Below are 16,377 nucleotides of genomic sequence, written 5' to 3'. Positions count from 1 at the left end.
AGCTGGCTGAGTGTAAATGCATCTTTACAGTTTGTCACTGTAGCATCGGTGGTATAGAGATTTTATTACTGTAATCGTAACTGTGTTTGTCAGTTTTTCATGCTGCAGGTAAAGTTTTGAAGCCATTTATAAAGTTAGTTGAGGTCGATATTCGATTACTATAACCGTAACAGTCTTTGTTAGTTTTTAATGATACAGATAACGTTCCAATGCCATTTATATTTTTTCACTGCAACATTCGGTTAAAATTGAGATTTTGTTATCGTAATCGTAATCATGTTTGTTAGTTTTTCATTCTGCAGTCAATATTTCAGCGCATTTTATAGTTTTTCACTGCAACATTCGGTTGGATTTGAGAATTTGTTACTGTAATCGTAACCGTATTTGTCAATTTTTCATGATGTGGATAGTGTTTCAATGTCATTTATGGTTTTTCATTACACTAATGTGATTCTAAATTCTAGATTCTTATTTTTGTTTATCATAATCATGTCTGTCAGATTTTGCATTTTTACATTTTCATTTTGGAGTACCTATATCTAGAATTTATTCGTTGTTATTGTTTATTGAGATCATTAAGAGCTCGTACATCGACATTATCAAATGACAATCCTCCTTTTTTTGCACTGTTCAGTTCAGTTCAGTTCAGTTATATTAACGTCCCGTTTAAAGCAACACAAGGGCTATTTTGGGACGGACCTCGTAATTTTGAACCTCGGTCAGATGACGAGGACGGAACCTGAGCTGGCACCCCCCTCTCCCCACCACGCCACACCAGCGGGAGGACGTTTGGTCATGACGAATTTAACGTGCAACAGACCCCCTTCCACGACGGTTCTTCGGTGGAATCGGGTCACGAACCTGAAACCCTCCGGTTCCGAAGCCGAGACTTAACCACCAGGTCACCGCGGCCCTTTTTTTTGCACTGTATTTGTTATCAGTTCAAATACAACAAAAACCATTGTAAATGTCTCTACGTAATATACAAGTTCATAAATAATAATAAAAAATGTTTTTAAGTAATCACACTTACCATAAATTTATTAGCATAATCTCCTGTAATAACATTATGGCTTCCGGTAGGTCTTCTTGTTAAATCAAATACGCACCACACGACTACATATGTGCCAATATCTGATATAATGTTTATAGCATACCTGAAAAAGAGACATATACATCACATGACCGTAATTTACTTTAATAAGAATTGTTTCGATAATCTATATATTGTTGCGAAATTTCCCGGGGTTCGTTTGGATAGTGGAAGTTATATGGTATGGAGAACGCTCAATCCGCAGGCGGCAGTAGAAAAAGAAACAACGATGTTTATTTACACGAAGACACACAGGAAAGCACAAAGACGACAACTATATACAGCACAAAAGACGATTATCTTCAGCCGAGACGTGCAGCATACAACAAGACTCTACTGCAGACAGCAGCGCACAGCTTAGTTCAGCACTAGCTTGACTCCTTCGCTGCTCCGCTAATCTCTGGAAGACTCGTTCTTCACCGTCGATTTCGACTACTCTTCACCGTCGATCCCGACTACTCTCTGCTGTCGCTTCCGACTACTACTACTCGGGCAGCTGCGGCTGCCTCCTTTTATAGGTCTCAGGAGGCGGGGCTAGAAGCCTCTCAACCCATCAGGAACGTTCGAGGCATATCTCGGTTCCTAACGGACGGAGCGGGAAAATTCTCGATGTTTCGGGTATAATCTACTTTGGCGCCAAAATCGCCAAATTTGTCGCCAAGTCACCAAATGGTCGCCAAGCTCTGGGACCTCCTATGGAACCAACTATGCTGGGAAGTAGCATCACAGATTCATAACAATATTTAAAATAATAAGGAAAATTGAAGAAAATGTCCCCCATTCGTGTTTTGATTAAAAGTTAATAAATCTTAGATATATCACCAATGGCTGTTTGCTGAACACCAACATTCACTTTCGGAATAATCTCAAAAATATTACTTCACTGAACATTTCCCAAAGCGGAAAAAATAAACCTTGTCAATCTCCAAAGTCAAACCATTGTACCATTTTCGCCAATTTTTATTTCAAACTGAAGTTTATGACCCCTAGATATGTCACCAATACATCGACCAACGCTCTCTACTGCCGAGAGATATCGTAAAAAAAACATTGGCAGAGCACCTAGCGCTAACAACTAGATCGATTTCATCAATTAATTTCATCACCGGCCAAACATAGCTACCCAATAAAAATACTCTATGCTTATTATGGCTAGCGCAATTTAAAATAATATTTTCACTTTTTGGTGAAAAAAATGTTCATCAAAGTTGGTTAACGTTAATAAAGTAATTCTATTAATATGGTGGTCGAACAGCTGAATGCCAAAGGCTGTTAGTCGTAACTTATTAAATAAATCTCTACTTTTAAAAGTGCTTAAATGTGGAGTCTGTGTTTTAAAATTGTTGAATAGTTGGTTGTCCAAGGCGGCTAGACGCAAATTACTATAAAAAGATAAATACTTATAAAAATGTTTATGAGTACCTGTTTGCAGAATTCAGAAAACTCTCTGCCACTTATATCCATAGAATTTAGCGCAGAAGTAGTTATGAATTAAATTTGGGTGTGAACCGTATGAAATTGATACTTTGTATCAGTTTCATACAGTTCACAAATTGATATAGATTGATATTGACTAAGAATATCAGTTTTTGGATTCGACTGACTCGATCTTATTCGTTTTTGATGTATACCATTCTGATACAAAGTATTAGTCTAGTTCGCCATCCTACGAGGTTATGAACATGCGTAATGTATTTTAACTATATATTTCATCCTAGCCACAATTATCCCCACGTAATAACCTACATATTACTAAAGAATCCCCGCCTTCTTCTATATTAACTATAATCGCAATACTATTCCTTCTCTCTACCATTCGTCAATCACTCTCATAACCAAGGTCACTGTTAATCTTTGAGTGGGTCCTTAACCACTGTCACATCATCAGGAAGCGAAACCCGTCCTACGAAGAAGCGAAAACTCTAACTGAGGAGCTAGGAATTCAGCTACCATTATTGGATAGCGTTGGGTAGAACTGTATTAACTTGATAGAAAGTACTTTGTATCAAGTACAAAAGTATCAGGAATGTATGAAGTAAAAATAATAGATACAGTTATTATCAGTCAACCTGTGCCAATTCAGCGGAATCAATTATCAAACAGACCCAACTCAAAACATTAATTTAAAACTCTAATATTTTTTTTAAAAAATATTAAAATTAGAGGAAAAATTGTGACAAAAAAACTGTTGAATAGTTTTAAGTAAAAAAAAATCTAATTAAAATTGTTGAAAACAAAAACCTTACTTTTTGAGTTTATAATAGCAAACAAATAACTGCGTGCAAAATTTGATAGCCTTAGGCCCAACAGTCTGTCATGTATGATATTTTGAATGTTATTTTCAACATGAGGTGATAATTTAAAGAGAATGTAACAGGCTATATACAATATTAGATTAAAACATCCTTGCACGACAGTACGGATAAACAAGGTTTAAAGAATTAAGATAAAATTCAAGGAAAGTATGTAATAAATAATATAAATACATGAATAAAGACAATTACACTCGATAGACACTATAAATAGACATGCCTGAAGGTATATAAAATACAAGGTGAGGATATATATATATTTATAAATTAAAACTACCGTAAATTAAAACATAAACAGACACAAGGATTTTTGGACAAGATTAAGAAAAGAAAGAGTTAAGAAAAGAAAGGTTAAAGAAAGAGTTCAAAATATCTACAAATTTAAAGTAAACACGTTGAAAATATTAATTAAGAGGAAAAAGTAAATATGAAAGAAGATGTGGGCTGAATTTACAACCTAAGCAGTACAACTTACAATTACGCAGGGAAAAAAAACTTAATGTAAGTACGAAATGCCTTAAATGTTGAACGTGTTTTGATAAACAAGGATGCCATGTTATTCTGATCTTTTCTAGAATATTAATTATAGCATTTCTTTCGTGAGCAGATTTGGCGCACGATAATATTATTATGACGGCTGGAAATGAATGCATTTTTTTCAGATTAGTTTGCAGTTAATTGATTTGTTTTTAAAACTTTCTGATTCGTAAGCAATTACATTTTTACTTTCTGGTATTCGAAGTATATAAAAATTCGTCGAAAAATTCGAACTCGAGATTTTGATTAATCTCCACGTTTTAGACTTCTAAAAGTTTATAAACACATTTATGACATTATGACTGTCTGTACGTCTGTCTGTGACAAAGATAACTCAAAAATACTTTGAACTAGATCGATGGAATTTGGTACATAGTCTTTACACCAGACTTGTAGATTTCTGTCAAATTTTGAGTAAAATCCATTCAGAGGAAGTCTGTCTTCCGGCTGTTTGAATTTAAGATAACACGATAAATACAAAATGAACAGAGTAAATTAGATAAAATTGGGTTCATAGATTTAATGTCTATAGTTTAAACATCGATCAAACTTTGAGCCAAATCCGCCTAAACGCGCCTAAAATACAAATTTGATTATCGAATGCTATTAACCTTATACTAGAGATTAATCTCCAAAAAACTCGCCAAGGATCACGCGATTGTGTCAGTAAAAATGCTAAATTCGCGCCAACAATTAATATTCCGTTACTGTTGAACACCAATGCTTTACCCGCGTTCCACGATTGGGAATACTTTAATTTGGGATGAGAGCGGAGGGGAGGGAGGGTGGTAGTATTTTTATTAGAGAGTATGCAAGAATGTTATGGGAAGACCAGGCTCGCTGATTTAGATTGTTTATTTCACACATTCTAAAAATTATTAATTTACTACTATTAAAAAATGGCAACATGTGAGTGTGTTTGTACAAGTGTGTATTGGCGTCCTACACAGATTATTTCACTTTGAGCTTCTAAATTTTTTTATGCTTTAAAGAATGGAATTGTACAAATCGAAGTCATTTATTTTCCCCATTTTAACTAAATTTTAACTAAGTGAGGTATTATAGTGGTAATTCAAGAACATATTTATGCACAAAATAACTTTTATCCCATTTCAAATTTTAAAATATTTTGTTTCTAACGGTATCAATTTAGTTATAAAGCAAACGAGTTTTGAAATTTGGCTATTTTTTTAAAATATTGTTTTTGCACAGCTCTCAATGATAATACAGAAAACTTTAAATCATTTTAATAGTTTCATCAAATATTTAATCTCGTGATTTTTTTCTTCTTTCTTCTGTTGTTGAAAGCTAATAAAAAAATAGTTTGTTTTTCCATCTTTGCAGTTTGTATGAGATATCAAAAAGTGGAATCACAAAACTGAAAAGGACAACTTGAAAATTAAAATAGCCATTATACAGACATTTAAATTTCTAATGATATTATAATGCATGAAACTTCAGACAGAATCATGGATAAGTTATACTTAAAAAATTTAATTGAAATTAAATTCATTTAATATTATCAACGGAGTAGTTAGTCGCCAAAGATAACTAAGGATTTGTAAAAATATTTAGTTAAGAGAAATTTTAGATTCTTTCCGTATTACCTACTTTGAGTTAAGGAGATTTTACTAAGCAGTTAGTTCTACATTTCATTCGATGGCATCACATGCATCAAATTTGATAGAAAATTAGAATTTTAATAGTTCGAATTTAATAAGGAATCGGATTGATTCGGATGTGCCAAATTTCTAATGAGGGCATAATCTCAGAAATTAACTTTAAAAAACTGTCAAACATAAAAAAATACATAAATTAAATTTAAAAAAGAGCATTAAAGAAAATTTTAATACTTGAAATTAAGTTTAACAAACGCACAATACGGAAAAAAATACTGTAATATTTACAGAAAAAAGAAACTACAAATTAAATTATATGTAAAGCCTCAATACATACATATATAGTAAAACAGTAAATTATGTAAAAAAAATTTTAAATTTGCCTAAAAATAATCAAATTTCTAGTGAATTTACGATCTATCAAAATTAAATTTGGTATTAAATCTTTTAGATATCTGAAACGCATGGATTATACGTATTATAACAAGGGATGTAAGAGAAATAACATGAAAATATCTAAGTTTATTCAAAAAGTGCATTCAATTTTTTAATACGTTTTGTTATTTAAGCAAAATAATTTTTAATTTAAATATTTTAATATAAATTGAGTTTTATTTTAAATGCCAAATTTGATGTTGAAACTTAGCAGAGGATTATTGATTTTGTTAACTTAAAAAAATAAACAAATGCCGATAAATGAATTTTCACATTTCAAGTATATATAAAGTAATCTTCTTAAGTAGAAACTTGTGTCGGTATTATCATCAAATCAACAATCGCATCATTTGGAAAATCTATTAGCATTAATGCAGTTCCAGAAGAATCGTCGAAATACATCATTAACCTTCAACTGACATTGACGTTTGATAATGAATCAACTTTACTCTTTTTTTTTCCATAGGAAGCTTTAAAACTGAAACTACTAAGCGAATAAATATGAAAATCGTTTGCAATAAAGAAAATAATAAATTCAATCTTATTAAAAATGGTTAATAAAGTCGATTTTATTAAAAAAATTAATCAGCTATAAAATAAATAATATAAAAATTGATAAAAAATATTTTTAATCGATATATTTGCTTAAATTATTTAAATAATCAAAACGATAAATATGAAATTATTAAAATTTTGTAATCTTTTATCGGAATTCATAAATGACGATATCCAAATCCTAAAAATTACTACTGCCAATATGACAGAAAAATGAAATATTTTAAAAATATTCTTTTAATAACTTTAAAATATTGTTTTTAATTTTTAAAAATATTCTTTTAATAATATAAAATATGGTGATAGAATAGTTTTCAATTTAGAATTGCCAAATTTAGAACAGACTTAATTTGGAAGGTAGAAATGTGCATCTCGGTTAAATGATTTAAAGATTTTAAATAGAATTTGAATTAATTTAAAATTAAATGAGATTTTGGAAATTTTTCGAGATTATTCTTAGGAGTAACTTATTTTTTATAACATTTGATATGGAAACCGATTTGAAAATGAAATAAAAACTGATTTTATACCATTTTCAAACTTTAAAAAAATTGTCTTTTTAAGAATAACAACTTAGATGTGCAACTTTTTCCTGAATTTTGGTAATTTTGTAAAATATTTTTATAAGATTTTTTTAAAAATCGATTTCATTATTGCAGTGAAATTCATATCATTTATATAGATTCATCGGATATTTAATTGCATAACTTTCTTCCATTGTTAAAAGTTAAGAGGAAAAAATTTGCGGTCGTTATTTCATTAGTATAAGCGAGGAAAGAGAAAGTGCAATTACATTAATGCAGATGAAATTAGAAGCACGATTTAGAATAGATTACACATACTATATTTAAATTTTTATTCTCCTGTTTATGTCATAGAATTCGAGTCCATTAGAAAAGTTCATGTAAATACAAAAGTAGAACAAGCATAAGGCTATCAAAATAACATAACTTTCCGCTCTGTCACAATTTGCTACTTAAAAAACATTTGGTTCAGAAAATCATGAATAACAATTTATGCACGAGAGATTTAAATAAAATCAAATATAAACAATATTCCCGGAAAATTAGCTAGTCGTCAAAAGCGGATAGTATAACAATAAATTAAATTTTAAATACTAATAAAATATGATTATTCTATAAAAAGAATGAACATTTACACAACTGTACAAAATCAATTAAACTAAACTTTCATGATTGTTAATATTTTGATCATTCAGTTTTTAAAAGATTAAAATGGCGGAAATTTAACTTTAAAATGCACGCTTAAAATTCTAAAAGCTATTTCTTGGATTTTATTACAAATTCTTGTCAGGAGCATGCGCAATCCATTATGTTAATTTATAACAAGTATCCTGTTCTTAATGACAGCACGTGAGATTTCAAGGCCGTATTCGATGCGAGGGCAGGAACCCAGCAAAAAATTATGAATGCAAAATCATTTAAATGGATGTTTCTCGATTCAACAAGTTTAGACTTCAATTTTAATGTTGTTTACATTAATTTGTTTACATTGATGCCGGTTTCATCAACATTCAACACAGGTTAAAACATGCGGTCTATTCTGTTATATAACTTTAGAATTGAAACATAAAAGGAAAACGCATTTCTATCTCCTTTCGTTTTTCTGGATATTTTTTTTTTTTTGTAATATGTCTAGGCTTAGCATATATTAAATTAAAAACAAATCTCAGACTTAGAATTGTCAAATCTAGTTTCAAAATTATTTTTGATAGTTTTGAAGAACATTTCCAAGGCGGTTTTCTTTTTCGAAATTCAATTCAATTGAAGTAGCATTTGATTAGTTTTTCAATGAATTTTCACGATAACTTTTACACATTGGCGCGGGCAGATGACTTCAGTGTTTTGATAATCGCTTTTTTTATTTATTAAGAATCATCTGCTCAGTTTGTTTCGTTAATATATCAGCTGCTTTATTCGTAGCAAAAATAATAAATTTGTGATTTTATAATATGTATTTAAGTTTATATATATAAAGTTAAAGCCAAAATTGTGAATATAACATTATTTTCTTTTTTTTTTTTGTAGCGATCTTATAATTAATTACCTGTTTGATGCTTAAGAACCTTGAATAACCATGATTTCTATGCTTTAACAACTGCTTTTCATAATTCTGTTAATTTCATTTACTTATTAATTGCTCTGTGATAAAATCATTAATTTAGGGCAATAAAAATTCTTCGAGCTTTATTAAAAGTTGTTCTAAAGTTTTATCTTTTGAAAGACAGTAAGTAAAACCTGCACTTAGACTTATAGTTGTTTTAGTTATGCAACAGTTGATTTAACAATAGCAATAAAGGGTGTATTATTTCGCTTAGTTAAATAATCTTAAATATAATCATAGCTCTCCAGTTGTAAACAATGCATCAATTTTGCTAATTTTTATTTCATGTGAAAATTTATGACCTTTAAATATGACATCAATAATTACCTCCCTCCGCTCCTTCCATATTCGAGAGGTACCACAAGACAAAATTTCCCACTAAACAAAATTCCTAGCCTTAATAAATGGATCGATTTCGCTAATTTTATTTTGCAAATTAATTTCATTATTTTCTATGCATAATTAAACAATCAGTATGCTTTATGTTTTATGTTTCTGTGCATGCATTATTTAAAATAATACTTTCTTATGTTGAGATAATATTTAGTTCAACAAAGTTGTTTGATGGACTAAATTAATACTATGAACATATTGAATGCAAAGCTTGTCGCCGAAGGCGGTTAGTATCATATTATACTTATCCCTATCGTCTAATATCAAATAATATGGTCCAATATCTTACAGTCATTTATTTCATTGCAAGAAAATTCTTTTTATAAAAACGTTTCTCATCATCTTAAAATTCTAATTAAATTCAGATTTCTTGGGATTACGAGTTATCTACCGATTCAAATTATTAAAAAAAATGAAATCTGTTATCACAAATTTCAAATTATTATCTGAGAACAATATATGTTTTAAGTCAATCCGACCAAAAAAAACCCACCCTGATCTCACGTGACTCATATTTCGCAATCGCCAACATTTAGAAAAGCGATGGTTTTTGAACATCTCATATTCAATCGAGTTCTAAATTTTTTTTTTTCTCGAGATCAACATTTTTTTTTGTAATAAAACAGTTTAAACCGGTTTGAAACAATCACGTGACTATCAGATTACTCATGCGTCGATATTTAGAAAACGATGGGTTTTTGTTTTCATCTCAAAATCTTTCCAGCTATAAATTTTTTTTAACTAGCTAGAAAAATTGAAAATTAAAAAAAAAATTATATTATATCTATCCACCTATCTATCTATTTCTCTCACTCTCTCCCTCTCGCTCTCTCTCTCTCTCTATATATATATATACATACATACTTTTTGATACCCCATACTAGCTGTTTCGCGTTGATTCCCATTTTCTTCTTTGTGCTTCTTGGATAATAATTTCTTACGACCCTGCTATTTATTTTCTGCCCGTGCATTTTGAGGCCTCTAAAACCCCAAACAAAAAAACATCATGTTATACAGATAAGAAAAATACTTCAGCAGTACCTGAGTACGTTGAGGAAATCTCTCTCAGTCTCGTGAGGGGTGATGGCAGGGATGAGGGAGAGGTGTGAGACCTGCACCGCCGCCCAGCCAATCTGGAAGATGATGACCAGAGGGATGAGCATGAGGGTGAGGGCGAATTGACTGGCTGACTCGCACCCGGGGCACACGGTAAAGATGAAGGGAAAACTTAACATCACACACACTGTGCCTGGAAAGGAAAGGGAAGGATTATAAGTTGCTAACTATTATGCAAACAAGTAGAAATTATTCTTCTATAGCTAATGAAAAAAAATTCTATTCCTTAGTTTTTATATGCATCATACACATTATATATCTATTGACTTTATATCCATTGTCACGGTTTAGATGAGAGTTAGTATGCATACAATCCCTCACTTTTTATGTATTATACACACTATACATGTATTATGGATTTTATGCATACCTATCAAGTGAAGGAACTTTCTTTTCCCGTAACGCTTGCAGAGGGCTGTTTCTTTGTTGCCGCTGGATTCATATCCTAGTAGAGGCGTGGCTATAGCGTCGGCCACTTGACCAACAAGCAGTACGAATCCCGCATAGTTGGAATCGAACCCGAGCACCAGCTGTAGATAGACGATGAGGTAACTGAACCACATGGAGGCGCATAGGTCGTTGAGGGAATGGCCTACCCCGTAGCAAATGCGCTGCGTCCATGGCAGGCGAGGAGGAGGCTCGACTTCTGGAAAATAAATAACTGCGGAATAAGACTTTTTAATTTATAAAATGGCAGCGAATTCGTATAAGACATCCGTACACTATTTATGTAATTATTAAAAGTACTGCCCATTTTAATCAAAATAGAACGATGACAATTATATGTAATATAATATTACTTGATGTTACGGTCATTTTCATCATGAATGGTCTTATTCAGCTAAAAGGAACTAGAATTCCCACCAGTTCCAAATAAGGCAAAATCGGAATCATTAAACAAATTTTTATTTTCAAAAGGGCTAATTTGATTTAAAACAACAATAACTAACGAAGGAAAGCATAATTTAAATATATAGAGACGTGCCTGTTTGGCCATTTTTATTTTAAAAATGAATAGCTAAACTTATCGAATTTTATATTTCATATAAAGATAATAAAAGTGAAATTTCATTAGATATTGCAATGTCCGAATAATAATTAATTAAATTTAACTTCAATGAGAAATGTAGCATTCAGCCAGCACTGTAGGTCTACGTTTTTATTTCAATCAAACATAATTTGAAATAATGTATTCCATTACAGTTTTCACCATTTTAATGTCTAAAAATCTTCTGAGATTATCATCTGTCTGCTGCAATTTTCTGCTCAAGAAAGAAAAAAATGTATGCATAAATTTCCTGAAAATTTTCTGATTTGAATATTAATGCTAAACCTATTTATTTTTAATGAATCACTTGAATAAAACAAATTTTAATTTTAAAGAACGATAACTTTTTCACGTTTAAAGCAAAAGTGTTTCCTGGATTTTTTTTTTTGTGTTTTTATCCAATTATTTATGCAGATGTTTAAAAATTCAATGCAGAATTTTTTCAACTTCAAAATTATTTTCTGTAATAAAAATATTTATTTATTGAAAATAACCTTAAGCATTATTTAATACTTGAAAATATCTTACATTTTCAGAACTACTTATTCGCAAACAATATGACAAAAATATAATTTTTCTTCTCTGCTATTTATGTCGCTTTTATAGTCTGCATCATAATAAATTTTGTCAAAATGATTTATTGTTATTTCAGATTATTAAATTAGAAGTAAAAATCATTATCATCTGAATAAAGGCTTTTTTCTCAAATTTCAAATTATTTCTTTCTTAATCCAAAGAAGAAATCTATAATGGCTTGAAATTAGGAGTTTTTTAAAAAAAAAAAAAAAAAACTTTTCATTTAACAAATATAATAGAAATGCAAAGATATTAAATTATAAATATTGTTATACTTACTACCCATGTTGAATTTTTTTAGACTAGATGATAGCTGCTGTAGTTTTTAATTATTCACCACATTTAGGTTAATTATTCATCATTCAAAAGCGCATTTTCATCTATATTATGTAGAAATCTTGAGTCACTGAAGAATCGCTAGTTGATTGATTAAATATTTTTCGATGAATTTTCTTTGAAGATGAAGGCTGAAAAAAAGTAAATGAAAGAATGGTTAAAAATAACCTGAAATAAAACTAGTTTCAAAATAGGTTATCATAAAAGTAAAAAAAAAAATAATAATAATAAAGCATAATTCTGTTCAAGTATGCTTATTTTCTTAATCTACACCTTTTATATTTAATAATTAATTTTATTTAATTAATTAATAAAAATACGTTTAGACCTTTTCAGTTTCATGTTAGTAAAGGTTTTTTATAATTTAGCTATATAATTTAAGTTTAAAAATTTAATATATTTTAAATATTTCTACTTAATAAGTAAAAATATATTAATTATATAGAAAATAAAAATTTATTAACTAAGTATGTTTTGTTCAAAAGTATTTTTGTGTATGTTTTTTAATATATTTATAAAAATTTGTTCAGGTAATTTTGTATAAAAAAAAAGAAAATTCTGGGTAGGGTTACGAATTAATAAATGGAAGCATGAAATGTAACTTAAAATGCATTTTACCATATCAGTCATTATAAAGTGTTATTCAGAAATTCAGAATAAAACAATGCAACAAAACTCATTGGTCATGAAAAGAGTTACTCGAAAATTTGTAAATGTAGCACCTGCAGTTGCTTTCAGTGTATAAATATATCACTAATTTTACTCGCAATATCTAAATCTATCACAACCTCATATCATTCCTAATAAAAATTAAATATTCAGGAAAAATGCAGCAAAAAACGGTGTATTTCTCTTTGCAAAAATATTTTTTTAAAAGTCAAAGTGATATCAAATGAGAAGTACCGATTTCCACTATTGCGCATGCTCATTACCAAAGCATATTCGCTCCTTTCCAATGTTTGTGAAAGGTAAAAGGTACCGTTAGTACAAAGAGTAAAGGAAAAATGAAAATTGAAGTGAAATTTATTTTAGTAATACAGGTTTTTCTGTTCCCCAGGGACGAAAGAAACTCGGTTTTAAAAGTTTTTATGCTTTATCAATTTATTTTGTGGGCATCAGATTTAACTGTAAATAATAATAGTAAAAAGTAAATAAATAAAACTAAGGATAATCAGAAAATTGATAAAGACTAATTAATTAAAAATATTTAAAGAACTAAAAATACTTTAACATTATTACGACAAGTATCTACAATATAAATGTTACATCTGTATACCGAATTTTATCTATCTAGCTCTCTCCGTATTGTAATTAATGCGTTAACTTATATTTGAACAGCCAGACATACAAGCTTCCATAAGGACAGATTTCACTCAAAATGTGATAAAAATCTACAAATTTGGTGTAAAGACCGTATACAAAATTTCAACTGTCTAGCTTAACGTTTTTTTTAGTTATCGTCGTCACAGACAAACAGACAGACGGACATTTTCCAAAAATGTGTTTTTCGGAGGTCTAAAACGTAGAGATTCATTAAATCTCGAGTTCAAATTTTTTGACGATTATTATACTACTATGTATACGAGAAAGTAAAATGGCGAATTAATCGCAAACTTTGCTTTTTTTATACCACCTGTATTTTAGTGACTTAAACCTTTTAAACGTAAAAACGTATGACCATTTTTTTTTCATTTGTAAAGTTAAGATATAAATAATATTAGAACCTGTTACTTGAAATTTTTGAGAACTTTTCAACTCTTAAAAGTCAAAAGAAAAAAAAATTGTTCTTTAAAAGAAACTTAATAATAAAATGCATAATATGTTTAGTAACTTAATTATTTTCAATTAAAGATTATTCTGTTTTCACTTATGGAAGTATAGTACTGACCGATAAAAATCTACAGCCCTAAATATTCTTATAACAAAGGATGACCAAATAGCAAGAAAGATAACGCTGCCTCACCTTTTTTAACAAAAAAAAACCAAAATTACCCTTTTTTTTTTTCTTAAAAAAAAAGTATTATTTCTGCAATTTAAATTCATAACATCATTTTCAATAAAAATGTAAGTAACAACTATTCAGTTTTCACCAAAAGGCATAATAAAAGTTTTTTTTATTTAAATTTTCTTAATAAAGATCTATAAGACTGATTAATGCATTTTACAAAAAACATTTTTTTTCTTCTAAATTTCTTTACTTAATAGACATTAATATTACTTTAAGTAATAGCAGTGAACAATATTCACAACAGGAGCTAAAAATTTATGGAATCGTATGATAAAGTTGATGCATAATTCAAAAAACGTGGTCGATTTAACGCCGAATTAGGAATTCAACTCATATTTTTAAATTTTATTCCTTGTTTCAGAATTAAAATAATATTTCTGCTGAAACTTTTCAATGAAAAATGTTTGAGGTGATGAAACCCTCCAATTAAGAGCAACTTGGAGCTTCTTCATTAATAATTTTATCACTAATTTCTTTTCTTTTCTCTTTCTTTTTCTTTTTTTTTAATACCTGAAGCTTTAACCTCACTTTTGATAAATGACGCCGATTCCCCGACAAGAGCTTTTTACTGTTTTTCTTTCTATGGCCTTGAACAGAGTATACTTGTTTCAAGGGCATTTCAACACGCAGCATATTCCAATAAAATTCTGGTTATTCTTATGCAATAGAACACTTTACTTTTGCATTTAAGAGGAAAATATGTTCGAAGGGTAGATTTTCAGACGATTTTTTTCGGTTTCCGTAATTAAAACGACTTTTATTTTGCAGCTACGAATGTAAAGTGAGCAGAATAGTTATGATTTTAAATACTTCGTCTATGGTTTGTCTCACCATTCAATAAATATTCCGATTTTTGTCTTGTTTTTCAGTATGCAAGAGAAATAAATGGAAAATACTGTAATCGCTAAAAAAGTCGATTTCGTCATAGTAATAACTTTTCAATTTTTAAATCTACCGTTTTAGAAAAAAAATATTTTAGAATTCTATCAGTTTATTTTTGTTATTTTCTCCTGTAAGAAGAATACAAAGTATTATAATCTTGGGGGAGAGAAATCTAACTCGAGATTTTGGCTCCACGTTTCAGACTTTCTCTGAATTTCGAAAAACATAATTTCGGAATTATGTTTGTCTAAGAATAAGATAGCCCCAAAACACTTTGAGCCTTGACATTTAGTACATGGCCTTTACACCAAATTTGTTGATATCTATCAAATTTTGAATGAAATCCACTAAAAGAAGTCTTCTGTTCTATCGCCCAAATATAACACGATAATTACATATGAAGAGTGCTAGATGTATAAAATTTGGTACACATATTTAAAAACTAAAGCGTAGATATATGTATCAAATTTAGAATCAAATCCATCATGAGGGTGATCGTCTGTCGGTCTGTTCTTTTGCATGCACGTCAACACGATTATTAAAAAACGTAAGGACATAGGTAAATTGAATTTGGTACATAGTTTAAGCATTTAAAGCATGATTCTTATCAAGTTTCGACCTATATCTGTGAAATAGTTTCCCACCTGTCAGTCTGTACTTTTACAAGCATGTAAATGCGATAGTTTAAAAAGGCAATCAGTTTAACATAAAAAAAATTGGTACCTGATCTTATTGGATCAATTATAGTTCATTATCAGATTTTAGTCTAAAAGAATTAATTCGGCCAGGAAAAAGGAATCAGAAATACGGTTTTCCGATACTTGTTCGGAGCGATTAATCGCCAAAGATAGCAGGCTGTTAGTTAACTAGTGATCGCCAATGGTATGCAGCTAATAATCCAGAAATATATTTATTAGAGAATGTATGAGAAATTTTTCAGAAGACCACTTCTGCTGATGTATGTATAAGAAGTAAATATATTCCGAAAAGCAACGATAATAGATGAAGTTTGGTATGCGGTTTTTGTATTAAAGTATTAGTATGTACCTAAACGAGTTCGCGAAAATTTCTTTCACAGAGTAAAAAAACATGAATAATATTAAAAAAAAATCAAGAAATAACCTTAAATATAACAACTATGCTAAATTGAAAATTATGGAAAAATATTTGTGAAAAATTGCCAAAATTCTGGGACAATTTGCATAAAATTGACAATTAAATTGGCTTGTTTAAAAAGAACATTTAAAAATTTAAAAACATATAAAATTAATCATAATTCAGTAAAATGATAATTTGTACAGTTGTTTTTTCGAGAGTTGTTTTTGTAAAAAAGCAAAAATCTG

The 16,377-nt window shown here is 29.5% G+C and overlaps 1 protein-coding gene across 3 annotated transcripts in view; it reads right to left on the bottom strand.

Annotated features, from left to right (window-relative positions):
- LOC129989319 (major facilitator superfamily domain-containing protein 12-like) overlaps nucleotides 1-16,377 on the bottom strand; it is a 53,780-nt gene that overhangs the window by 18,717 nt on the left and 18,686 nt on the right. For 2 of the 3 annotated variants that reach the window (XM_056097771.1, XM_056097770.1), the window contains exons 2-5: nucleotides 12,088-12,275; nucleotides 10,555-10,845; nucleotides 10,110-10,317; nucleotides 1,034-1,157 (exon numbers count right to left, since the gene is read on the bottom strand). In XM_056097771.1, the coding sequence (XP_055953746.1) occupies nucleotides 1,034-1,157; nucleotides 10,110-10,317; nucleotides 10,555-10,845; nucleotides 12,088-12,094 (630 nt within the window). In that variant the 5' untranslated portion in view covers nucleotides 12,095-12,275. The remainder of the gene's footprint in view (nucleotides 1-1,033; nucleotides 1,158-10,109; nucleotides 10,318-10,554; nucleotides 10,846-12,087; nucleotides 12,276-16,377) is intronic. The other variant, XM_056097773.1, reaches the window with a different exon arrangement.

This window comes from Argiope bruennichi, chromosome 10 (assembly GCF_947563725.1).
Source record: "Argiope bruennichi chromosome 10, qqArgBrue1.1, whole genome shotgun sequence".
Classification (NCBI taxonomy): Eukaryota; Metazoa; Arthropoda; class Arachnida; order Araneae; family Araneidae; genus Argiope; species Argiope bruennichi.
Note: the sequence above shows the minus strand (reverse complement) of the source record. Positions and strands in the feature narration are given on the sequence as shown.